Here is a 21,063-nt window from a genome sequence, read left to right as displayed (position 1 = left end):
CATATAATAATCAAACCATTCTTTTTTTGGAGGGAGACTTTCTTATCTTTCTTTATCAGTTTGTGACTTGGAATTATATAAAAATAAAATAAAGCTTTGAGAAAAAGAACAAAAAAACACAGACCGTAACTTATTGTATCATAGGAATGAATTTCGGCGACGGCAATTTCTTCGCCGTTGTCTCCACTGTATACAAGCGAGAAGACTATAAACGAACCAAGCACGACGCCGTTTTCTCCAAGTGGAAGGTCCTCTCTCCCCCTCAATTGGGGTTTTTTTCTGGATCTTGGGTTGTATCCTCTGTTTTTCAGTCGAATTGAAATAAATCATCTTCGATTTCGACCTAGGTAGATGCTTGAATATCTATGAAATAATCTAAGCTATGGTCTTTCAAGAACCCCTGAATAAATTTGTGTCACATGTTATTGCAGGCTTTTACTTGCTTCCACTCCTCTTGATTTTTTGTTTTAGTTTCTCACTTTATTACACCTAATTAGTTTGCAACTTGAAGTGGTTTGATCTTAATCTTGTCTATTTATCATATAATCTTGGGACTCTGGTGTTAAACTTAAAATTTCAAACACAGGTTCTGATAGGATCCAACGATTGGGAGGATTTCAAAAACGGGAAAGACGGTGTAGCTAGATACAGAGTCCAGAACTTACCTCGTAGATCTTGTCCTGGTCTGTATGAGCTCGGTGTAGTAGTCATCGGTCATGACCAAGCCCGGAAGCTTGACTCGGATGATGTCCTCGCTGCATATCTAGGACAGGCTGAAAACGTTAGATCTAGACTTCAGAGTTATGGAAGATCCGGTGCTCATTTACGCAATGTTAGCAATAACAACCTTAACCACTGTGAAGCCATCGAGTCTCCTGATAAGAAAGCTGTGACCACTGGTTTGTTTGAGGACATATTCATCAAAGATGGCTCGGTTCTGTATAGATGGGCTCCGGTAATTAATTATGTCTTCTTATCTTATCTCTTTACTTCTGTAATAACTTTGAGGCTAACTGGTGTGACGTATCAGATGGGGTCTAAGAGGGAAGCTGAGGCAACGGAAGGGATGCTTTTGAGCACGTTTGACTATGCGTGGAACAAAGGAAGCAACGGGGAACGACGCCAGCTTGATCTGCTGATGAAGCTCGGTGATCGCGAGTTTACGAGGAGCAGAAAGTCCGGGATATCACGAGTGATGTTTCCTTTCCTCCGGAATCAAGTTGGTATAAGAATCAAAGGGGAGAAGCATGTGCTTGAAGAAGAGAGAAAGCTAAGCTCTGATGTTGTTGAAGAGAAGAAGAAGAGTTTCGGTTTCCTCGCTTCCATTATCAAACTTTCCCAGTCTAGACCTCAGCCGGTTTCAGACAAACTTGATGAGATAGATGGTTCTGTTTGTGGAGTCATACTTGGAAATGGTGGTCGTTGTAACAGAAGTCCAGTTAAAGGAAGAAAGAGATGCGAAGAGCATAAAGGGCAGAGAGTTTGCCGTGTTTCACCGGTGAAAAACCCGCCACAGCCCGAGATTTTCGCCGGGCAAGATTACAAACACGAAGACTCTGATGTCGCATGTGGAGTGATCTTACCAAACATGGAAACTTGCAGTAAGAGACCTGTTCCAGGAAGAAAACGATGTGATTATCATAAAGGCATGAGGATCAACGCTTTCCTCTTTCTTCTTAACCGGACAGACCGTGAGAGAACAGTCAAAACCGAGAAACCTGATCCTGAATCGCCTACATGCAACATAGTTGAAGAAGAAGAAGCTTTGAGTCGCTTCTGTGAAGCTACAACAAAGAGTGGTGTACCTTGCACAAGAAGCTCTCCTAAAGGAAGCAAAAGGTGTTGGCAACATAAGGAGAAAACTTCCGGCGATAGCTTGCCGGTAAAGGTTCATCCGGTGGCCGGAACACAAGTGATATGCGGTGTTAAAGTGAGTAATGGATTGGTCTGTGAGAGATCTCCGGTGAAAGGACGTAAAAGATGTGAAGAGCACAAGGGAATGAGAGTCATCATCCCTTCATGACTTGGTTAAGTTACGCTGTCACCTAACCGGAATTGTTTGTACCATACCGGTTTTGTTTGTTTATTGTACCATTTTCTGTACCGAATTAATTGTTATTTTTTTTATTATTTAAATAATAAATTCAATGAGGTGTGCTCTCCTACAGTGAATCACCACCGTCAACTTTTTGAAGGATGAACTTAATCTAACGTAACAAGGTAGAATAATCAACGGCTCAGATTTGTTTACTTTGATCATGCGCACGATGGTTTAAATCCCGCACGATGAGAATTCAAATCGTCATTTTATCGCCGTCGTTAAAATGCCGCCGGCCGGAGAACTCCAACATTCACCGGGTAACCAATCTAACGACACTCAACCTTCCGAATCAGAAGCCACGGCGGAGATTTTCGCAGCTGCGGCGGATGCGGAGGCTGCAGGATTATGGACACAGATCAAAGCGGAAGCTCGCCACGACGCCGAGGAGGAGCCAGCGTTAGCTAGCTACCTTTTCTCGACGATTCTCTCTCATTCATCTCTTGAGCGATCTATCTCGTTTCATTTAGGAAACAAGCTCTGCTCCTCGACGCTCCTCTCCACGCTTCTATACGATCTCTTCCTAAACACATTCACCTCCGATCCTTCTCTCCAAAACGCCACCGTCGCGGATCTGCGCGCTGCTCGCGTACGTGATCCGGCTTGTATCTCGTTCTCACAGTGCCTTCTCAATTACAAAGGCTTCCTCGCAATTCAGGTGAATCTGGACCGTCCGATTTTGGTTTTAAATTCAATCTGGCGAATCTGCACCGTACGATTTAAATGAAGTTTTGATTTGTTTTTTAGGCGCATCGTGTCTCGCACAAGCTATGGACTCAATCGCGTAAGCCATTAGCCTTAGCTCTTCACTCACGAGTCTCCGACGTGTTCGCCGTCGATATCCATCCAGCAGCGAAGATCGGGAAAGGGATACTTCTCGACCACGCGACAGGTGTCGTGATCGGAGAAACAGCTGTGATTGGGAACAATGTCTCGATCCTCCACCACGTGACGCTTGGTGGGACAGGTAAAGCTTGTGGAGACAGGCATCCGAAGATTGGTGACGGCTGCTTGATCGGAGCTGGAGCGACTATTCTCGGGAACGTTAAGATCGGGGCAGGAGCTAAAGTGGGTGCTGGCTCTGTTGTTCTGATTGATGTTCCTCCGCGAGCGACGGCGGTTGGGAATCCGGCGAGGCTTGTCGGAGGAAAAGAGAAACCAACGATGCATGATGAGGAGTGTCCTGGAGAATCGATGGATCACACTTCATTCATCTCGGAATGGTCAGATTACATTATTTGAAGTAATATTATATTTGTTAATGTGTTTTTGAAAGCGATTGATTGTTCGGTTGAGTTTGGTAGAATGGCTGAGTGATTTTTTGTTGGATTTATAAATTGTTAAGATGTTCAATGCAGTAATAAGGAAGGGGTTTAAGTTTGATCTTGTTATTGATCATTAGTCATCTAAGAGTTTACTACCTCTTGTTCCTATGCAACATCATTCTTTATTAACTACCAATCCGAGTAACTCGTCAACCCGGAGTTCCATCTCAAGAATGATTCTTCTACTGGTACATGGACAAATGTGTAGATCATGGGCTTACCAGTTTTGAACGTTACACATGACCAAATCTTTGTTTTCAAGAGGCATGATAATCAACTCTGCTTATATCGATAGGCCCGTATGCAATTTGAGAAACACAACAATTGAAATAGGATAGCCCCGCATTCGTATAAGATCTATTATCATGTTCCAATCTTTCCGTTTTTTTCTTTGTTGGAATTGATGAGCCAAACAAGGCCATTCGTATACGCCTATTTCTCACTTTCTAATATTACTTATTGATAGCCAAAGAGCTAGTTGGCTGTCTGACTCTAATTGAAATGCTAAGAACCTAAATGAATTCATTGATAAGGGTGAAGAAACTTTCAGAGAAGCTAGGCGATGTGATAAAATCGAATTCTTGTTGAGGTGGAAATATTCATATCCAACATGAATTTATTATTGAAATAGATCAGTGTCCCATCACAAAACAATTGTTACAATGTCACAACAACAGAACATTTTACATATATGCATTAAAAAAATGAAATAATAAAACAACATGTGTGGCTTCTCAACGAAAGAACTGTTGTCTTTTATCATGGCTGGCTACAAAAGAATTGTGTTATAAGGATGGCTTGAATGTTCCCTGCTTCGTCTTCTCCTCAGATCTCCCCTAGTGTTTGTTCTATATCTACAACAGCCCTAATAAGATTTTAACGTCAGCAAGTAGAAACTCGGGTTTTGATAGGCTTAAGCTTTAATCCCATGCTTTCAGGAGAGAGAAGCTCAGGTGAAATGCAACAAGGGCTAAGAGGACTTCTAGGGCTCTCTGTGAAATAAGATGGTCTATATAATCCATAACCCATCAAGAAATATTCCATTGGAACCAACATTGCATGTGGTTGCTCCTCCGTTACCATCGAACCACAAGCCTGAACCTCAACCAAAGCACAGTATCCTCTATCCAAATTTGCTGCCATGTGAACAGCTTCTGAATAGAAGGGAGACTGATCTCCGATAAAGATAAGCGTCCTGCATTTTAGTTTCTTCAATCCATTTGAGATGTCAGGTCTCCTGCAAGAGCAAATGTTTAGTTCTACGTCAAATTAAGAAAGCCAATATTCGACAAAAATGCTGCTAAGATGTTTGTTGTTTTACCGATCAATGGCATCAAGAAACCGCATGACGTTTACACTTTTCCTCTCATCAAGCAGCTGTGGACATTACCAAAAGCTATGTCAACTACTTGATATACAGATATATATATATATATGAAGCAGGACACAAGAAAAGGAAAGGGTAGAACACTGACTCTTCTGCAAGCTTGTGCTATATCTGACTCTGGAATCTCTATGTTACCACGGACTTCCTGTTGCAAGAAGAAGCATTTTTTCACAGCCAATTTTTTATTAGAGCAGAACTAGTAATGGTGACTGCAGTTAACGCACCTTACTGAAATATCTCTGAAGCAAAAACTCTTTTACCACTCCACACATTCCGTAGAAATACAACAAGTTTGAGACAACTCTGTTGTAAAACCATTCAGACCAAGACGGCGCCTTGCATAGCGGTGAGATAAGAATCAAACCCAAAACTCTTTCTCTATGTTTCATCTGAATAGTTTCAAAACACAGAACATATAATTAAAAAACAATGTCTGTCTGAGGAAAATGATTGTGGAGAAGAGTAAAGGTAAAATAGGAACATACCGCAAATAATGTGAGGATGTAAGCACCTGCAGTCACTCCCATACACATCACAGCACCAAGGCTGAACAAAAAAAAAGCTTAAACGTCATCAGTTACATGTCTGTAAACTTCAATAAGGGCTTCATTCAATCATTACCCGAAAAAGTTGAGCACTTCAAGGATCTGATCCGCCAAACCATCAGCAGAAGGGACTGAATCAGTAGGATAAATCGGAGCAGCTCCTAACTGCAAGAACTCTTCGTGGAAACAGAGGAATCATGTGAGTAATCACATATGGCAAATGAATTACCAAACTTAAAAGAGAAACTAAATTTATGGACCTCATGACCGGGTGGACTGATATGATAAATGCAGAAGTTATGAAGTAGCAAGGAAGCTGCTTCAGGGCAGAAGAATAATCCTTGGAAGCATGACATATCTGAAGAACAAGAAGAAGAAGCAAACAACCATTAAAATGTCAGCAAAACAGACAAGAGGATCCTGTAAAGACTTACGGTTAAGGGCCAGATCAGGATAAGTAATCAATGCTGGCTTTTCTCGATCTCCATAGACAATGACAGACACAACACCACAAGCTGTTTTAACACGATGCTCCTGAACAGAAGAAAAAACCAGCAAGTTTTAACAAAAAAGCAACCACCACCAACATAAAACTTTTAACCATACACTACTATCTCTTTACCATTATCTTCAGTAAAACAATTCATCAACTTCTCTTTTGTATTTTGTATACTAAAGTTGAGAATTTGACAACTTACTTTAGGTATATATATAGGAAGACAATAAAGAAAACATCTCTGTTAGAACTATTCCATGTGCAGCTTTCTACTTTAAGGGGCAATAAACAGAATCAAAACTTCATCATCATCCAAAGAATGGCCTAATTCTAATCATTGTGAGTCTTTTTCTTTTTAATAAAAAAGGAACGACAGTGTAAAAAGAGGAGCAAGAATATAAGTGTTAAGGAGATGATAAAGATGCATTAGTCTTTAATCGTTAAATAGAAAAGGGTTAAAGGTAAACAAAAACAGCTGGAGTTTTTCTTCTTTTATACAAAAAGAATGAAAAGAAAATAAGACAAAGAATAAGGAATACAAAAGAAGAAGAAGATGAAGAAGAAGATAACTTTGCAAAGAGAAGATCCCAGGAATAATCCACAAGCAAAGAATTTTCCAACAAACCATTACATTCTTCCAAAAGAAAATCTCATTCATTATTACAAATCAATTAAATCTAACAATGGGTAATGAATAACAAAACCATAACATTCGTCCACATAATCTCAATCAGAAGATATCAATAAGATTCAAGCAAAGATTAAGATACACCCAGAAACAAAGACTCCAGTTTTATAATTTCAAGAAGCCAGAATTGCAATTAAAATTCGAAAAGGGTAGGTAGAAGAGAGGACCTTGCCACCAAGATAGATCGTTCCAAGGTCGACGGAGACGGAGTCGTTTGACTCCGCCATTGGCAATAAAAGCTCCTCCGTTTCCGCCGCCGTCGTTGCCTTTATGTGCTGCGGGATAACAAGAGAAGGCTCTCCTCTCCTCTTCCTCTTCCTCTCGCTACCTCTAGAATGTTTTGGCTTTTCTTTAGCTTATACACAAAGCGATCCCTCCTCTCTCCTCTCTCTCCTCTCTCCTCTCTCTCCTCTCTCCTCTCTCCTCTCTCCTATTAAGACCTCTCTGTAAAAAGAACCGATTTTTAGTTTTTTTTTTCTTTTTCTTTTTTTTTTCTTCCTTCACTCTCTCTCTCTCTCTCTCTCTCTTTAAAAGTTTGCGGTGATTTCTCCATAGACGCCGGTACTTGTAACATGACACACTCGAACTGTCAAAAAACCCAAAAAAACAAAAAACATTTTTTATTCTGTTTCGGCGAATATTAATAATTCATTTAAAAATGCATTTTGAATCTAAAAAAAATTATGGGAACAATTGAGTGAAGAAACAGAATCGAATAAAAGCAAAATTATAATTTGAAAAAGTTGACCTTCTATATAGATGGACATAACATTGGGCACATTTCGTAATAAGCCTAGTGTGCAAATATGGTGGACAGTTATTGCATCTTTTCACAATTACGGACTTTTCTGAAAATCTCGATTATTTGACAACAGAACTTGAAAAAAACAAAAATAAAGGGGGCGTTCCGAGAATCGAACTCGGGACCTCTCGCACCCAAAGCGAGAATCATACCACTAGACCAAACGCCCTCATTGATTTTAGAGGTATTTAAACCTTCTTATATCTGGGCCGCTAACCGTTCTTCTCGAGAAGAGAATACATAAAGCTTACTGAAAGTATCGCATCACTCTCTACATTTCCATAAGCCAAGCCCTCCACAATTTTCCCGCCTTTGTCTCACTCTCTTCCCCGCCTTGACTCTCCATGGTTCAGAAGCGCCGCCGGGTCGGACTCTCTCCCGCCGGTAAGTAATTTCTTCTCCTATTCCAATTGTAGCTCCGCTTTTCGTATTTTTCTTCTAATTTGGTCTCTCTTTTTTTCGGTAACAGATACTGGTGTGGAGGCTAACGAGTGCATCAAAATTTATCTCGGTACGTATCTGATTTTGATTTTGATGTTTAATTTTATTTTAGGTACGGAATTAGGGTTTACGGTCTATGTTTACGCCTTCCATGTGTGTAGTTTTTGGCTTTTATCGGCAATTTTAATGGCAATTTTGTATCTCGGATGGCTGATATATTCGTTTGGAGAAGAAGGCCATGAGATGAAACTGTTTCGAGTATGTGCATGATTGCAATTTAGTCCTTACTCTGCGTCATTATCTCAGTACACATAGTTGATATCAAAAGGTCGTGCTTGCCTTAGGTTGTGCTGAATTTTTTTTTTCTTAATTCCTACTGATTATAAGCTCATGGTTATGAATGTGTCTCATTGGAGTTTATTTGGTTTTTGTGTCATAATTTTGATTTCTCTTTTTCTTTTTTTTTTTTTTTTTTTGTGTTGTGGGTTGGTTTCTAGTTTACAGCAAAGAGGAAGTAGGTTCTCCTGAAGTTCCATGTGTTAATCCAGTTGATTTGAACGATTTTTTTGATGGAGATGGAAAAATACATGGCTACCAAGGTTTGAAGGTAGTTTTACTCTTTTACAGTTACATTGCTCTTTGTTAATTTTTTTGGTTTTTGTCATTGTTGTGTTTAACGCTGCTGTCAATTTCGTTTGTTTCAGATAAATGTATGGATCAATAGCATCATTGCATTCATATGCTGATGTTACATACAAGAGCACAACCAATGTAAGTGTCTCACTTACTTTTAATCCATTGGATTGGTTTATGTATGGCGTTTCTAGACTGAAAATATATATCTTTTATATATAAAGTAGACTTGTGCTTTGCCCACAGCCTTCCACGTCACCAAAGAAGATGGGGCGTTTTTGGACACGTGGCACCCTCTTATTAAAAAATATACTTGCTTTTGTTCGGCTTTCTAATGGGCTTTGACGAGTTAATTATTTGTGGGCTTTTAATTACATGAATTCGTCTGAAAAATAAACAAAAGCGGAGCCCGTATGTCGACTTTTCTTCTTCATAAAAAGCCGCCATTGATTAGTAGGGTTCATCCTCTTCTGCAAACTGTGATTAGGCAAACAATAACGGAGGTTCTGAAAGGTTGTGTAAGACGTGTCTCCGTGAGGAATCTATGCGTTTAGCTTGGTTCGTGTCGTTTCGTTTGCGATTCTTCTCATCCAAGCCGTAACGTTTTACATTGATTCAACGCCATTACCAATCCCTAACGTGTTCCATTGATTCAATGCCATTAACGCCTTCTTAACTCTCTCAACTCACTACAACCACGATCACTGATTTATATCTCCTTCCAGAAAGTTTCGTAAAGTTAAAGGTAAAGTTTCGTACCTTCAACATCATCCTCACAATTCCTCATAGCACTAGAAATTTCTTTGTCAGTATAAGATTGTTTTTTTGTTCTCATTGAGTATTTAGATATTTGTCTCATCTATTATTTCCGCTTTTTAGTTTATTCATAATTTCTAAGGGTTTGTGTATGTGATTGGTGGGATTGTGATACTTAGCCAGTATCTGTAATAATTTCTCCTTCATTTGGTTCAAAGTGATTGAGACTAATGTTTACCAAGATTTAGTCAGATCTGACCTCATAAAAATTGACCATTCCATTCACTGTTCAAATCTTGATGATCAGGTGTTAATAAATTTCATTTTATTTTTTGTTTGTTGGGAAGAAACGATGCATCATTGAGAAGTTCAGCCAAATGCTTTCGCCGCGGGCATAGATTTTAGGTGCTCCGTTTCAGTGGTAGAAAAGGATCAGACTGTTGACGTTACTCCAAAACCATATCATATTGGTTTCCTTGACCCTGCAGTCTACAAACAGATCCACCATCCCTCTCGGTCTCTGCTATTACTTCAGATGAACAGATCTTTTCCAAATTCGTAGATTTCACCATCCTGATAATTTGTGTATTTGATTCTTTGTTTGCAGCCATCATATAGGGGCTGACCTATTGGCATCAGAGGTCGACGCTGATATCTTTGATATCATAGTCACAAAGGTAATATATCTTTGGTTTGTTTGAGTTCTTAATAGGTGAAATGTAAGTTCTTAGATCACCATTCATGATAAGATGTATAAATAGTGACATAATTCACTTTGATGTTCAAGTTTTTAGATTCACCACTAATATTCTCATTCAACCACATCAAACTAAGATTTCTGACTTGACTTTTTACATGTGCGAAGCTCCAGTTACATGAAATCGATGACACCTCAGAATCTTATCTTCATCTCCTGGCACCAAAAAGCTGAGAAACGCCATAGTTTCAGTGGAAATAGGTAACTCCAAAGTGGTAGATGGAATCAGTAATGTTCTTTTGACATCTTCAGCCTGTTCATATGTTCAGCTGTGCGTATAGAAAAGACAGATTACAGTGCATCTTTATGGTTGCTGCCTTTCTCTCTCTGTGAAGTTTCTCAGTAGAGAAAAAGACAGAGAGTGGAAAGAGCTTGACACAATGTTAGTCTTATTGGTTCCCTTCAATATTTTTTCTTTGACTTAGTCATAAACTCTTAATAGCATGTTCTTAATCAAAAAAGCAACATAGTGGGTTACTGTCTTCTTTTCCATTTGTAAGATTATGACAATAAGTTATGAACATGATAAATAACGGTTTTCTTTTTATATATCCATTTAGGAAGATGATAGTGCTCTCCTCCGTTTCCTGCAATGCAAATTTGGGAAAGGTCGAGAGAACGGTCATGAATTTTTCTATGATCCCACATCATGCGTTGCGCTTGTGTCTCAAGGAAAAGAGAAGTCGTGCCTGTGTCCATATATACAGCATGATGTCTATGCATGAAGAGGCTGTAGCCCTTTCAGGTAATAATTCCATTATATCAAAGAGTGGTATTATTTCTTTGTGTCTTCTAATCTTTAGATCATTGAGATATTTTGAAACAAAACTGCTACTGAAAGATATACTGAATTCACTACATTTATGGTTCCAGTTTGTCTCTTTAGGTTTGGTTGAACATTTTTATAGAGCTTTCTTCTGGTAGTGGTTGAAAAGTGTTTTCTCTTTTACAGATTGACCCAGAGCTTGCTATGTCTGAAGCTGATAAGGTTGAAGATGATGAAGACTTGAGAAAGAAGTTGTGGCTGATGATTGCAAAGCATGTCGCCAAGCAGGAAAAAGGAGCCAAAAGGGAAACATAAGGAAAACTATTGTATTTCTCAAGGAAATGGATGGTCTTCTAAAGATTGAAGATATTTTGCCATTCTTTCCCGACTTTGCCTTAATTGATGATGACTTTAAGGATAAACGTAAAATCAGGTTTGTAAACGTAAAATCTTGACGATGACTGGGGATTTCAGAATACCCCAGTGATATTTTTCAGCTGGATCACTGGCTCCTTTCTATGTATTTTCCGTGTGGGCACTCTTTCCATTCACAGTGCCTGATCACGCACGTCACAAGTTGTGCACACGAAGAGCAAGTAAGTCTCAAACCATGAGTTCAAATGTAAAATGAAGAACTGGCAGTGGTTAATGCATTGGTAGAACATGTGCTGTTTTCTACCAGTAAAAGCTACCATATATCTATGATAAAAAAGCTTTTACTGTTGATGTGTTTCGTAAAGTTGTTTGAACACTATTTTCGTTATATATTTCTAAAATCTCTAAACTTAACAAAATTTCCCCCAGTTATTATTATAAGTTAGCTTTCTAATTTTCTAACTCCAAATATAAACGCAACTCTCGCTTTTTACATATCTGGTTTTTGATTGAACTAAAGTTGATGTGTTTTAGTAGTTTATCCATCCGATATATGCATTTTTGAAAGAAAAATAAATTGGTTTGAGTTTATATACATGCCAATTTGTTGTTCTCCAATGCGTGCCTGTAATAATTGTACGTGAAGTTCATATCAACTTGATTATTTTTCAGGCCGATAAAATCCTTTCGGATGATAAAATCTCATGTGGCTAAGCCAAACAATATTGGACAGAACAACTTCAAGGTGAAAAAATTGTTCGAACTATCAACTATTTCTAAATTTATACCATTAACTTTGTTTGGTAATATATATATAGTAAAAACTTATAAATTACTACTCAATAAATTAATAGATTCTTCTGATACTGAGTTGGGAATGTTAAATTTGAAAAGATAATAAGTTTCTGAAGAATCTTTTACAAATATATAGTTTCATTAGTATCATAAATTAATAATAACTATATATCAAGTTTATATAAACATAAGAGTATTCTATTGTTTATATATATCCACAATAAATCCACTTCTCAACATTTTAACGTTTAATGTTATTTTGTCAGATAATTACACTATACATCTATATTATATATTATATATTTTTTTGTCTTTTTTTGACAACAATAACTATAACTAGGCAACTAAACCACCCGATTCAGAGAGCCAAATCGGTCTTTTTGTCATAATATCACATAATTACACCTTTTTAAATATTTTAATTTTAATTATATTTACTTTGATGCAAGTATTTATTTTATTTTTATTGAATCATCACTTACACTACTGTCACTAACCACTATCAAATGGATTAAAAAAAAATTTTTAACTCATTAGAGAATAAAAATACAACGCGCCGGAATACCTCTAGTATATATATATATATATCTTGGAGCATCATTTTCTGTTGCCTTTTTGTTTATTCTTTCAAGGGAGACAAAGGCATCACGGACCTCAAATCTGCTTTACAGGTAATATAGTCAACTTCGGTGTCTCATCATAGTATCTAATGACCCAGCATTTTTCTATTCTTATGATTAACTCTTTCAATTCCACCCAGAACATATTTGCTGAGACTATTGTTGATAACAAGGATGAATTTATGAAAACTTTTTCAACAGAGAAAGATTTTATTAGGTACACACACACCTAATGAATGCTCTCATCTTATATCAAACTTGTTCCTGTGTTTTCTAAGATGTGCTTCTCATTATAGTCCTTGTGTATAATTTTGTACTTTGTCATTGAGTGTTTTAGGAATATGGTCTCAAACGGAGAGGTAGTGCATTCTGGAGTTATAGATAGAAGCAGCATTGATGCTCAAGTGGCTCCTGAATTTTTATGTTCTCTTGTTAGTATTAACTAGACGTGGGTCCATTATATCAGGCAGCAACCCTATTGATGTCACTGATCCTGACTGGCATTTATATCTCTTAATCCAAAAGAAGGAACATAAAGAGGAGCCTTTGTATCAAATTGTGGGCTTTACTGCAGTTTATAAATTCTATCGTTACCCCGACAGGTTAAGGATGCGACTCAGCCAGGTACAATATAATATACCTCAGTTCTTGAATTCTTTTCGACTTGACAGTTTCTTCATTTTGATTTCAGATCTTGGTCTTGCCTTCCTTCCAAGGAAAAGGTTTTGGAAGCTATCTCGTGGAGGTTGTAAACAAAGTGGCCACAGCAGAAAACGTCTACGATCTAACAGTAGAAGAGCCATCCGAGAAGTTCCAACACATTCGCACTTGCATAGACATAAACCGCTTGCGCGCATTCGACCCTATCAAACCAGCCATTGATTCAGCTGTTGAGACTCTCACAAAGGGTAAGCTATCGAAGAAAGCTCAGATACCTCGATTCACTCCGCCTTTGAATGCCATTGATAAAGTCCGTGAAACTCTGAAGATCAACAAGAAACATTTCCTCAAATGCTGGGAGATATTGATATATCTCGCGCTTGACCCTATTGACAAATACTTGGACGATTACACATCTGTTATCACGAACCATGTGAGAGCTGGCATTCTTGGAAAAGATATAGAAGCTCCAAAGAAACAAGTCGTGGATGTTCCAACATCGTATGCAGCTGAAGCATCGTTTGTGGTTTTCAAGAGTCTCAGTGGAGAAGCTAATAATGGGAATGATGTTCAAGTTGATGAAAACAAACCGGATCAAGAGGAGCAGCTGAAGCAATTGGTTGAAGAAAGGATTCGTGAGATTAAGTTGGTTGCTGGGAAAGTCTCAAAGTTAAGGATCTGATTCGAATAAAGACTGAAAGATTTTTGTCACAAAATTTTTTTTATCGAGCGATGTGATCTTTAAAAAGACGGATCTGTTTTTATCCGATCTGTTATGGAGTAAACTTATATAGTTCCGGTTTAGCGGTTTATTCCGGTTATGGCATTATTAGCACAATTTACATCCGATATCCGTAAATTTCGGTTCAGTCAGTACACTAAAAAAGGGAATAATCTATATTCAACCAAAAATCAGAAATCCGGTTAAGGAAACCGGTGCTGGTCGAACCAAATATACGAGATGGACCGGGAAAATTAATTATCAAGGCAAAGAAAAACATAAGAAGAACAAATCTAGAAGGTGGTGGGGACTCTTGTGCGTCACCAGAGGGAGAAAGAATTTGTAATCGTCTTCTGTTGAGAATCGATTTTGATTTTTTTTGACAAGAGTGAGGTATCGAGAGAGATGGATTTGATATCGGGAGAGAGCTCGAAGGTGTTGAGGAAACAAGGATTCAGATCGCTGAAACTGATGAGTGTGGATATGGAGCAGGAGCTCGGAAACGAGCCTGAGCCTTTCGGTGCCGACTACGGAAGACTCGACAATGGCCTCGTCTACTACGTCCGACGAAACTCCAAACCTAGAATGAGAGCCGCTCTTGCTCTCGCCGTCAAAGTTGGGTAATAGGCACATAATAACCTTGGTTTCGATTTTTGTGAATTGTGTTTGCTCGAATTTGAGTTTTAGAGTGATGATCGTTCTGAGTCGAATTGGTGATGGTTAATCTGTTCTCTAATGTATTGATCCAACTTTGATTTGATCTGGTGAAATTCATGAATTTGGAAGAACTTGTGCTGAAATGCGCAACGTGTGGCTGACACGCCTTTTGATTCATTGGCAGTTCAGTTTTGGAAGACGAGGATCAGCGTGGAGTTGCTCATATTGTAGAGCATCTTGCGTTTAGTGCGACAACGAAATACACGAATCATGATATAGTCAAGTTCTTAGAGAGCATCGGCGCTGAGTTTGGGCCCTGTCAAAACGCAATGACTACAGCGGATGAGACCATATACGAATTGTTCGTCCCGGTCGATAAGCCTGAATTGCTATCTCAGGCTATTTCCATTTTAGCAGAGTTCAGCTCCGAGGTAATAATGTCTCTTTGACTCTGTTTCATCACCTTTTTTTTTTTCTTTTTTCTATTTCGTTAGAGATCTGCTTTTGTTTTTTAGATTCGAGTCTCCAAGGAAGATTTGGAAAAAGAAAGAGGTGCTGTTATGGAAGAGTACCGAGGCAACCGTAATGCTACGGGAAGGATGCAGGATTCGCATTGGCAGTTGATGATGGAAGGTTCAAAGGTATTGTGAGGCTTTCTTAATCATTTAGAGACTCCAGTGTGTTCTTATGATACTTTCATTTGGCTGCAGTATGCTGAACGTTTACCTATTGGTTTGGAGAAAGTGATCCGGTCTGTTCCTGCTGCAACTGTGAAGAAATTCTACCAGAAGTGGTATCATTTATGCAATATGGCAGTTGTCGCTGTTGGTGATTTTCCAGATACAAAGGTACACTTACTTTTTATTTTTAATGATTAGCTACTCAAAGCATTTATGAGTTTCGGTCAGACTTCGTTTGTAACCCTTCCTGATTTCTTTCTAGACTGTAGTTGATTTGATTAAGACACACTTCGAGGATAAAAGATCAAGTAGTAATCCTCCAGAGATACCATTCTTTCCTGTTCCTTCTCATGAAGATACACGGTTCTCTTGCTTTGTTGAGTCTGAAGCAGCTGGGGTTAGTTACTTTTAAAAATATCCAAAACTTCTTCAGACATTATCCTGATATCCATTTCCAAACTCCTAAGCTTTTTTCGTGGTATTGGCTTGTAGTCTGCAGTCATGATTAGCTATAAGATGCCCGTAAGTGATCTGAAGACGGTGAAAGATTATAGGGATATGCTTGCAGAATCAATGTTTCTGCATGCTCTTAACCAGAGACTCTTCAAAATATCTCGTAGAAAGGACCCTCCATTTTTTGCGTGCTCTGTTGCTGCTGATGTCCTGGTGAGCCCATTGAAGGCCTATATAATGAGTTCTTCTTGTAAAGAGAAAGGAACCCTGGCATCCCTAGAGTCTATGCTTCTCGAGGTCTCTTCTGCTTTCACTCTCTCAAGTTTTTGACATTGTCTCCTCCCTCCCCATTCATTGGTTCTCTTGTGTTTAAGGTTGCTAGGGTACGCCTTCACGGGTTCTCAGACCGTGAAATATCTGTTGTTCGAGCTCTCATGATGTCGGAGATTGAATCTGCCTATCTGGAACGTGATCAAATCCAATCAACTAGCTTGCGAGATGAATATATACAGGTAAGTTCTCTGATGAACTTTCTTGTCCAGTTTTCTGTCTTTCCCCTCTACAAATCTTGTTTATATTTGTGTTTTATCTTGCAGCATTTCCTTCACAAGGAACCTGTTATTGGGATTGAGTACGAGGCGCAACTTCAAAAGAGCCTTCTACCCCGTGAGAAGATGCATACTCTGCTTATAGTTTAGTCTATTTCCATTTTTGTTAGTAAACTCATCTAAATTATATTGGTTCCTCTCATGCAGAAATATCAGCTTCAGATGTATCCAGGTACTCTGAAAAGTTAAGAACATCGTGCGGTTGTGTGATCAAGACAATGGAACCTAGATCTGCTGCAACAGTTGATGACATGAGAAATGTTGTCTCAAAGGTTAATAGTCTTGGGGAAGAAATGAAGATTGCTCCGTGGGATGAGGAAAAAATTCCAGAAGAAGTTGTCGATGAGAAGCCAACTCCAGGGTAAGCTCAATCTTGGATGTTTGTTCTGTTGACTTAAGTTTTCAGACTGATCCTATTTCTAAGTCTTGTACTAAACTAATTGGCTCGGTTGACGTGCCTATATATACTCCATTTCCTATTTCTCATCCATGAATAATGTTCAATGAAGGGATGTTACCCACCAGCTTGAATATCCAGAAGTTGGGGTTACAGAATTGACTTTATCAAATGGAATGCAAGTTTGCTACAAGTCCACAGACTTCTTGGACGACCAGGTGCCATATTAACTGAAAGCTACAATATTTGTGTGTGTTGTCAGTGTATTAAGCTCTACCCTTATTTCTATACTGTGTTCGGTAACTTTATGATTGTCCTTTGTGTGTTTTCCGTACAGGTTCTTTTTACAGGGTTCGCATATGGAGGACTTTCCGAACTCCCTGAGAGTGATTACATATCATGTTCGATGGGATCAACGATTGCAGGTGAAATTGGTATGTTTGGTTATAAGCCATCAATGCTTATGGATATGCTTGCTGGTAAGAGGGTTGAAGTTAGCGCAAGACTCGGGCCATACATGAGAACGTTTTCTTGTGATTGTTCACCCACAGACCTTGAAACTGCTTTGCAGGTTCGGGTTTTTCCTCCTGAATATAAGCACTTAGGCAGTTAGGTGTCTCTTGACCGTTTCCATAATATTTTTGACGTATAGCTTTGCTAACATTTGAATGATGGAAATTTAACTTATTGAGGAGCGTGTTCGTGCGCATTCCTTCACAGTTGTGTCTTCACTCTTCTTCTCATCCAGTAATTTAGTACTCACTTGAACTTATCAATACTTCTTTCCAGCTTGTATATCAACTTTTTACTACAAACGTGATGCCACAAGAAGAAGAGGTTGGAATAGTGATGCAAATGGCAGAAGAAGCAGTCCGTGCTCGAGAGAGAGACCCTTATACTGTCTTCGCCAACAGGGTGAAGGAACTCAACTATGGAAATTCTTATTTCTTTAGGGTAATATCTTCTGTGAGCTAAATGACTAATTATATCTTGTTGAACGACCAGCCACATTTCTAACTTAGTCTCTAATCTGCAGCCTATTCGGATAAATGAACTACGAAAAGTTGACCCGGTGAAGGCCTGCGAATACTTTAACAGTTGCTTTAGGGATCCATCAACTTTTACAGTTGTGATTGTAGGGAACCTTGATCCTAGTATCGCTCTTCCTCTAATTCTTCAGTATTTGGTAAGTTGGATCACATCACTTGTGATACACAAAAAGTTAGCTCGGACTTGACTGCATTCTTGCATTCGTTCCATGCAGGGTGGAATACCTAAGCCTTCTCAACCGATTCTCAACTTCAACCGTGATGATCTCAAGGGCTTACCATTCACTTTCCCTACTAAGATAACAAGGTAAGCTGTATATTAGTCTTGTCATTATCGAAGTTTATCAACGTAGTGAATCTTTGTTTAGCTTCCGTGTCACCCACCTAGATGCTTTTCCAAAATATTGATGTGTAGTTTGGCGATTGGTTGCAGTTGAATCATAATCCAAATATACAAGTTAAACTCTAAATGCACTAATATCAGTTAGATATCTGCTAAACACCATTGACTAAACAGAGACAATGATACTATGTATTTCCCTTGATATTTCCATATTGACTTTAAATGTGTGAATATTACAGAGAATTTGTACGAAGTCCAATGGTCGAGGCCCAGTGTTCAGTCCAGTTGTGCTTTCCAGTGCAGTTAACAAATGGAACAATGGTAAGTGACTCTGCTTTGTCATCTGAACTATAACCCACGCTAATTACGTTGATGATATATTCTTCTTGCCTTTACTAAGAAACTGTCTAATGCATTTGCTTCATACCTCTGTTTTGATTGATAGATCGAAGAAATTCACTGTATCGGCTTTTTAGGAAAACTTCTAGAGACCAAGATAATCCAGTTTCTCAGGTTCACGCATGGGCAGGTATATTCTGCCATGTCTCTGTTTTCTATCTATGATGATCACCAACCTTTAGTGACCTAACTTTTCCTACCTAAGCAGATATATTCCGCAGAGGTCTCAGTGTTTCTTGGCGGGAATAAACCGTCTAGAACAGCGGATTTGCGTGGTGACATCAGTGTAAATTTTTCGTGTGATCCAGAAATCTCATCTAAACTGGTACGTTCATTTTTCCCACATGATCCTATAAACGCTTTCTCTGTATCTTTTCGCTGCCTTAAGGCAACCTCTTTGTCTTTCAGGTTGATCTAGCTTTGGAAGAAATTGTACGGCTTCAAGAGGAAGGCCCTTCGCAGGAAGACATTTCAGCCATCCTGGAAATAGAACAACGAGCTCATGAAAATGGCCTGCAGGTTTTCTTTTTGTGCCAATTATTCAGTTACAAATCCTCACAGCAAAGTAAAATCATATTTTACTTAGGAACAAAAAAATTTGTTTCCTTCTTGTTTTGTTCAGGAAAACTATTACTGGTTAGACAGGATTCTACGTGGATACCAGTCAAGGGTCTACGCTGGCGATTTGGGCGCTTCATGCCAGGTCAGTTAAAAAAAAAAACCTTTTAACTAGTCAGGTTTCGATTGTACTAGAGAAACACAGTTTTATGAAAAGTAAGAAAATGCTCTTGGTTTATTAGATTCTAGAAGAAGGGCGTTTGAGAATGAGAGAGTCACTTGCACCACAAACAGCACAAGCCGCATTACAGAGAATCCTCCCTCACCCTTGCAAGAAACAGTACACTGCTGTCATTCTCATGCCTCAGAGATCACGTTTTGGTTTTCTTTCCTCTATATTTGCGTCTAGCCCGGAGACCCGCTACATTCGTGACACCAAGGTCAGCCTTTGTGCTGTCTGAGTAAATGTAACAACAAATGGATCATTTATATATGAGTTTGTCTCTTTTGTTTCCAGATTTTGGCAGGCATTGCTGGTCTAGCTGTTCTTGTTTTTAGCATCTGGAGATACTCTCGCAAGTAAAAGTCTAATCTCTCTTTCTTGTCATTTTTTAGTGAACCTCGGCGTTTATTATTCAAGTTCTCGTACATTTTTACAAGAGATTTAGAACCACAAACTTATTTGTTGCTACATTTTTTGTGTCACGACTGTAATATTTTAACAGTTTTCGTCTATACATTCAGACATGAATAAGCTAAAGCCTTCTCTTCAGCTAGCTCTCTTGCAGAGTCATCCATTTTCTCTCTGGAGAACTCGTCAATATTTAGTCCTTGTACGATCTTCCAACTCCCTTTCTCGCAGATAACCGGAAACGAGTAAACCAAACCAGGTGGTATACCGTAAGAGCCATCAGAACAAACACCCATAGAAACCCAATTCCCTTTAGGTGTTCCAAGAAACCAATCATGAATATGGTCACAAGCTGCGCTAGCAGCTGATAAAGCACTCGACTGTCTCCGTGCCCTTAGAATCTCTGCTCCACGTTGCTGAACTTCTGTAATAAACTCGTTCTTCAGCCATTTCTGATCAGCGACAAGTAGTTCGTTCACCGGTTGATCTCCGGTCTTTGTAGAGACCGTTGCATGATTGCTGTCTGGATACTGAGTTGAAGAGTGGTTTCCCCAGACGATCACGTTCTTCACGCTGCTGACGGGAACACTTAGCTTCTCTGCGAGGCGAGCTTGAGCTCGGTTATGATCGAGACGTGTCAGGCAAGTGATGTTTTCTTCCGGGATCGACGGTGCAAACTCTTTTAAAATCAGGGCATTTGTGTTCGCTGGGTTTGCTACAACGAGAACCTTGCAATCATCTGATGCATATCGCTCTAGAGCTGAAGCTTGAGCTTTAAATATCACCGCATTTTTTGACATCACTTCTCTTCTTTCCATGCCTTCTTTTCTTGCGAATCCGCCGATCATTATTGCGATATTCACACCTTTACATGCTTCGTCAATATTTGTTGTCGCGAAGACGCCGTGGAGGAGAGGGAAGGCTGAATCTTGAAGCTCCATCTTCACAGCTTCTAGTGATTTTGAAGCTGGTTCTATATCAAGTAAATGCAGAATCATGGGTTGGTCTTGACCTAGCATCATACCTCGTGCAATCGTTGGAGCTATTGCATATCCTATGTTCCCTGTTCAATAATAATTCACTATAATTAATTCATATTTCAATATTATTATTCACTATGAGTCAAGAGCATAAAAGAAACATAAACCTAAGTACTTGGTTGATTTTACCTGCTGCACCAGTGACCAGAACCCTTATAGGTTCTTTCTCAATCTTTAACAAATTGCACATGTATACTATCATTTTCCATGACAGAACAACGCATAACAAGAGTACCAAAGATTTCTGAATAACAAAAGTATAATCAACTTCTCCTCCGACGACCTCCATTTTTCTTAACAAGTAAAATGTATTCAAGCAACGAACGGGTGTTCATGTAATTCCAAAGTTTAATTTATAAAGCTATAGAAACCAAGAAAGAGGA

General features: G+C 38.9%; 6 protein-coding genes and 1 non-coding gene across 11 annotated transcripts; 4 read left to right on the top strand and 3 right to left on the bottom strand.

The window, feature by feature from the left end:
* The first annotated feature begins 13 nt into the window (after positions 1 to 13).
* BNAC09G33300D (protein EFFECTOR OF TRANSCRIPTION 2) lies at positions 14 to 2,151 on the top strand. Its single transcript, XM_013873653.3, has 3 exons — positions 14 to 248; positions 587 to 955; positions 1,031 to 2,151. Exons 1-3 carry the CDS (start codon positions 147 to 149, stop codon positions 2,021 to 2,023), a joined length of 1,464 nt encoding a protein of 487 aa, XP_013729107.1. The 5' UTR covers positions 14 to 146; the 3' UTR covers positions 2,024 to 2,151.
* A 71-nt stretch (positions 2,152 to 2,222) lies between these two features.
* Positions 2,223 to 3,484, top strand: LOC106432822 (serine acetyltransferase 5). The gene is made up of 2 exons (XM_013873668.3): positions 2,223 to 2,756; positions 2,846 to 3,484. Exons 1-2 carry the CDS (start codon positions 2,325 to 2,327, stop codon positions 3,338 to 3,340), a joined length of 927 nt encoding a protein of 308 aa, XP_013729122.1. The 5' UTR covers positions 2,223 to 2,324; the 3' UTR covers positions 3,341 to 3,484.
* Positions 3,485 to 4,021: 537 nt separating this feature from the next.
* LOC106432804 (protein NDL1) lies at positions 4,022 to 7,074 on the bottom strand. 3 transcript variants are annotated; one of them, XM_013873651.3, is made up of 9 exons: positions 6,707 to 7,074; positions 5,790 to 5,889; positions 5,616 to 5,713; positions 5,432 to 5,520; positions 5,296 to 5,356; positions 5,035 to 5,199; positions 4,899 to 4,955; positions 4,745 to 4,800; positions 4,022 to 4,660 (listed from the first exon to the last, which is right to left on the bottom strand). In XM_013873651.3, the coding sequence occupies exons 1-9, from the start codon at positions 6,764 to 6,766 to the stop codon at positions 4,306 to 4,308; spliced, it is 1,041 nt and encodes a 346-aa protein (XP_013729105.1). In that variant the 5' UTR covers positions 6,767 to 7,074; the 3' UTR covers positions 4,022 to 4,305. The 3 variants fall into 3 exon arrangements, with proteins under 3 accessions (XP_013729105.1, XP_048624864.1, XP_048624863.1); XM_048768907.1 differs by lacking the exon at positions 6,707 to 7,074 and adding an exon at positions 6,054 to 6,632; XM_048768906.1 differs by lacking the exon at positions 6,707 to 7,074 and adding an exon at positions 5,978 to 6,027.
* A 364-nt stretch (positions 7,075 to 7,438) lies between these two features.
* On the bottom strand, positions 7,439 to 7,510 carry TRNAP-UGG. The gene has a single exon. It is a non-coding gene; the product is annotated as a tRNA-Pro (tRNA).
* Positions 7,511 to 7,514: 4 nt separating this feature from the next.
* LOC106432803 (histone acetyltransferase type B catalytic subunit-like) lies at positions 7,515 to 13,973 on the top strand. Of its 3 annotated transcripts, XM_048768909.1 has the most exons (16): positions 7,515 to 7,725; positions 7,811 to 7,852; positions 8,280 to 8,389; positions 8,487 to 8,553; positions 8,662 to 9,160; positions 9,519 to 9,687; positions 9,779 to 9,848; positions 10,037 to 10,129; positions 10,198 to 10,310; positions 10,489 to 10,673; positions 10,881 to 11,290; positions 11,742 to 11,814; positions 12,497 to 12,535; positions 12,822 to 12,843; positions 12,951 to 13,108; positions 13,176 to 13,973. In XM_048768909.1, the coding sequence occupies exons 12-16, from the start codon at positions 11,761 to 11,763 to the stop codon at positions 13,824 to 13,826; spliced, it is 924 nt and encodes a 307-aa protein (XP_048624866.1). In that variant the 5' UTR covers positions 7,515 to 7,725; positions 7,811 to 7,852; positions 8,280 to 8,389; positions 8,487 to 8,553; positions 8,662 to 9,160; positions 9,519 to 9,687; positions 9,779 to 9,848; positions 10,037 to 10,129; positions 10,198 to 10,310; positions 10,489 to 10,673; positions 10,881 to 11,290; positions 11,742 to 11,760; the 3' UTR covers positions 13,827 to 13,973. The 3 variants fall into 3 exon arrangements, with proteins under 3 accessions (XP_048624866.1, XP_048624867.1, XP_048624868.1); XM_048768910.1 differs by lacking the exon at positions 10,198 to 10,310 and having other exon boundaries at positions 7,552 to 7,725; positions 8,903 to 9,160; XM_048768911.1 differs by lacking the exons at positions 7,515 to 7,725; positions 7,811 to 7,852; positions 8,280 to 8,389; ... (8 more) ...; positions 11,742 to 11,814; positions 12,497 to 12,535 and adding an exon at positions 12,567 to 12,701 and having other exon boundaries at positions 12,822 to 13,108.
* A 176-nt stretch (positions 13,974 to 14,149) lies between these two features.
* LOC106432836 (zinc protease PQQL-like) lies at positions 14,150 to 19,781 on the top strand. Its single transcript, XM_013873680.2, has 21 exons — positions 14,150 to 14,485; positions 14,707 to 14,953; positions 15,038 to 15,163; positions 15,233 to 15,370; positions 15,465 to 15,599; positions 15,695 to 15,952; positions 16,030 to 16,167; positions 16,252 to 16,321; positions 16,411 to 16,624; positions 16,773 to 16,878; positions 16,998 to 17,231; positions 17,450 to 17,614; positions 17,697 to 17,846; positions 17,925 to 18,016; positions 18,292 to 18,373; positions 18,498 to 18,581; positions 18,660 to 18,776; positions 18,860 to 18,970; positions 19,074 to 19,154; positions 19,252 to 19,449; positions 19,527 to 19,781. Exons 1-21 carry the CDS (start codon positions 14,271 to 14,273, stop codon positions 19,590 to 19,592), a joined length of 3,027 nt encoding a protein of 1,008 aa, XP_013729134.2. The 5' UTR covers positions 14,150 to 14,270; the 3' UTR covers positions 19,593 to 19,781.
* LOC106432835 (malate dehydrogenase 3, cytoplasmic) lies at positions 19,617 to 21,022 on the bottom strand. The gene is made up of 2 exons (XM_013873679.3): positions 20,810 to 21,022; positions 19,617 to 20,703 (listed from the first exon to the last, which is right to left on the bottom strand). Exons 1-2 carry the CDS (start codon positions 20,967 to 20,969, stop codon positions 19,742 to 19,744), a joined length of 1,122 nt encoding a protein of 373 aa, XP_013729133.1. The 5' UTR covers positions 20,970 to 21,022; the 3' UTR covers positions 19,617 to 19,741.
* Between the last annotated feature and the right edge of the window lie 41 nt (positions 21,023 to 21,063).

This window comes from Brassica napus, chromosome C9 (assembly GCF_020379485.1).
Source record: "Brassica napus cultivar Da-Ae chromosome C9, Da-Ae, whole genome shotgun sequence".
Taxonomy (NCBI): domain Eukaryota; kingdom Viridiplantae; phylum Streptophyta; class Magnoliopsida; order Brassicales; family Brassicaceae; genus Brassica; species Brassica napus.
The sequence above is the reverse complement of the archived record's forward strand: the minus strand, read 5'-3'. Positions and strand labels throughout refer to the sequence as shown.

Excerpts from the sequence above, each read along its gene's own strand:
- BNAC09G33300D (XM_013873653.3), top strand. The coding sequence starts at position 147 with ATGAATTTCGGCGACGGCAATTTCTTCGCCGTTGTCTCCACTGTATAC. Across the intron at positions 249-586 it reads CCGTTTTCTCCAAGTGGAAG|GTTCTGATAGGATCCAACGA; the intron begins GTCCTCTCTCCC and ends TTTCAAACACAG. Across the intron at positions 956-1,030 it reads TTCTGTATAGATGGGCTCCG|ATGGGGTCTAAGAGGGAAGC; the intron begins GTAATTAATTAT and ends GTGACGTATCAG.
- LOC106432822 (XM_013873668.3), top strand. The coding sequence starts at position 2,325 with ATGCCGCCGGCCGGAGAACTCCAACATTCACCGGGTAACCAATCTAAC. Across the intron at positions 2,757-2,845 it reads AAGGCTTCCTCGCAATTCAG|GCGCATCGTGTCTCGCACAA; the intron begins GTGAATCTGGAC and ends TTTGTTTTTTAG.
- LOC106432804 (XM_013873651.3), bottom strand. The coding sequence starts at position 6,766 with ATGGCGGAGTCAAACGACTCCGTCTCCGTCGACCTTGGAACGATCTAT. Across the intron at positions 5,521-5,615 it reads TCAGTCCACCCGGTCATGAG|TTAGGAGCTGCTCCGATTTA; the intron begins GTCCATAAATTT and ends GAGTTCTTGCAG. Across the intron at positions 4,956-5,034 it reads TTCAGAGATATTTCAGTAAG|GAAGTCCGTGGTAACATAGA; the intron begins GTGCGTTAACTG and ends TTCTTGCAACAG.
- LOC106432803 (XM_048768909.1), top strand. The coding sequence starts at position 11,761 with ATGATAAAATCTCATGTGGCTAAGCCAAACAATATTGGACAGAACAAC. Across the intron at positions 11,815-12,496 it reads TTGGACAGAACAACTTCAAG|GGAGACAAAGGCATCACGGA; the intron begins GTGAAAAAATTG and ends TATTCTTTCAAG. Across the intron at positions 13,109-13,175 it reads TAAGGATGCGACTCAGCCAG|ATCTTGGTCTTGCCTTCCTT; the intron begins GTACAATATAAT and ends TTTTGATTTCAG.
- LOC106432836 (XM_013873680.2), top strand. The coding sequence starts at position 14,271 with ATGGATTTGATATCGGGAGAGAGCTCGAAGGTGTTGAGGAAACAAGGA. Across the intron at positions 15,371-15,464 it reads GTGATTTTCCAGATACAAAG|ACTGTAGTTGATTTGATTAA; the intron begins GTACACTTACTT and ends ATTTCTTTCTAG. Across the intron at positions 16,322-16,410 it reads TCAAAAGAGCCTTCTACCCC|AAATATCAGCTTCAGATGTA; the intron begins GTGAGAAGATGC and ends CCTCTCATGCAG.
- LOC106432835 (XM_013873679.3), bottom strand. The coding sequence starts at position 20,969 with ATGGAGGTCGTCGGAGGAGAAGTTGATTATACTTTTGTTATTCAGAAA. Across the intron at positions 20,704-20,809 it reads TCTGGTCACTGGTGCAGCAG|GGAACATAGGATATGCAATA; the intron begins GTAAAATCAACC and ends ATTATTGAACAG.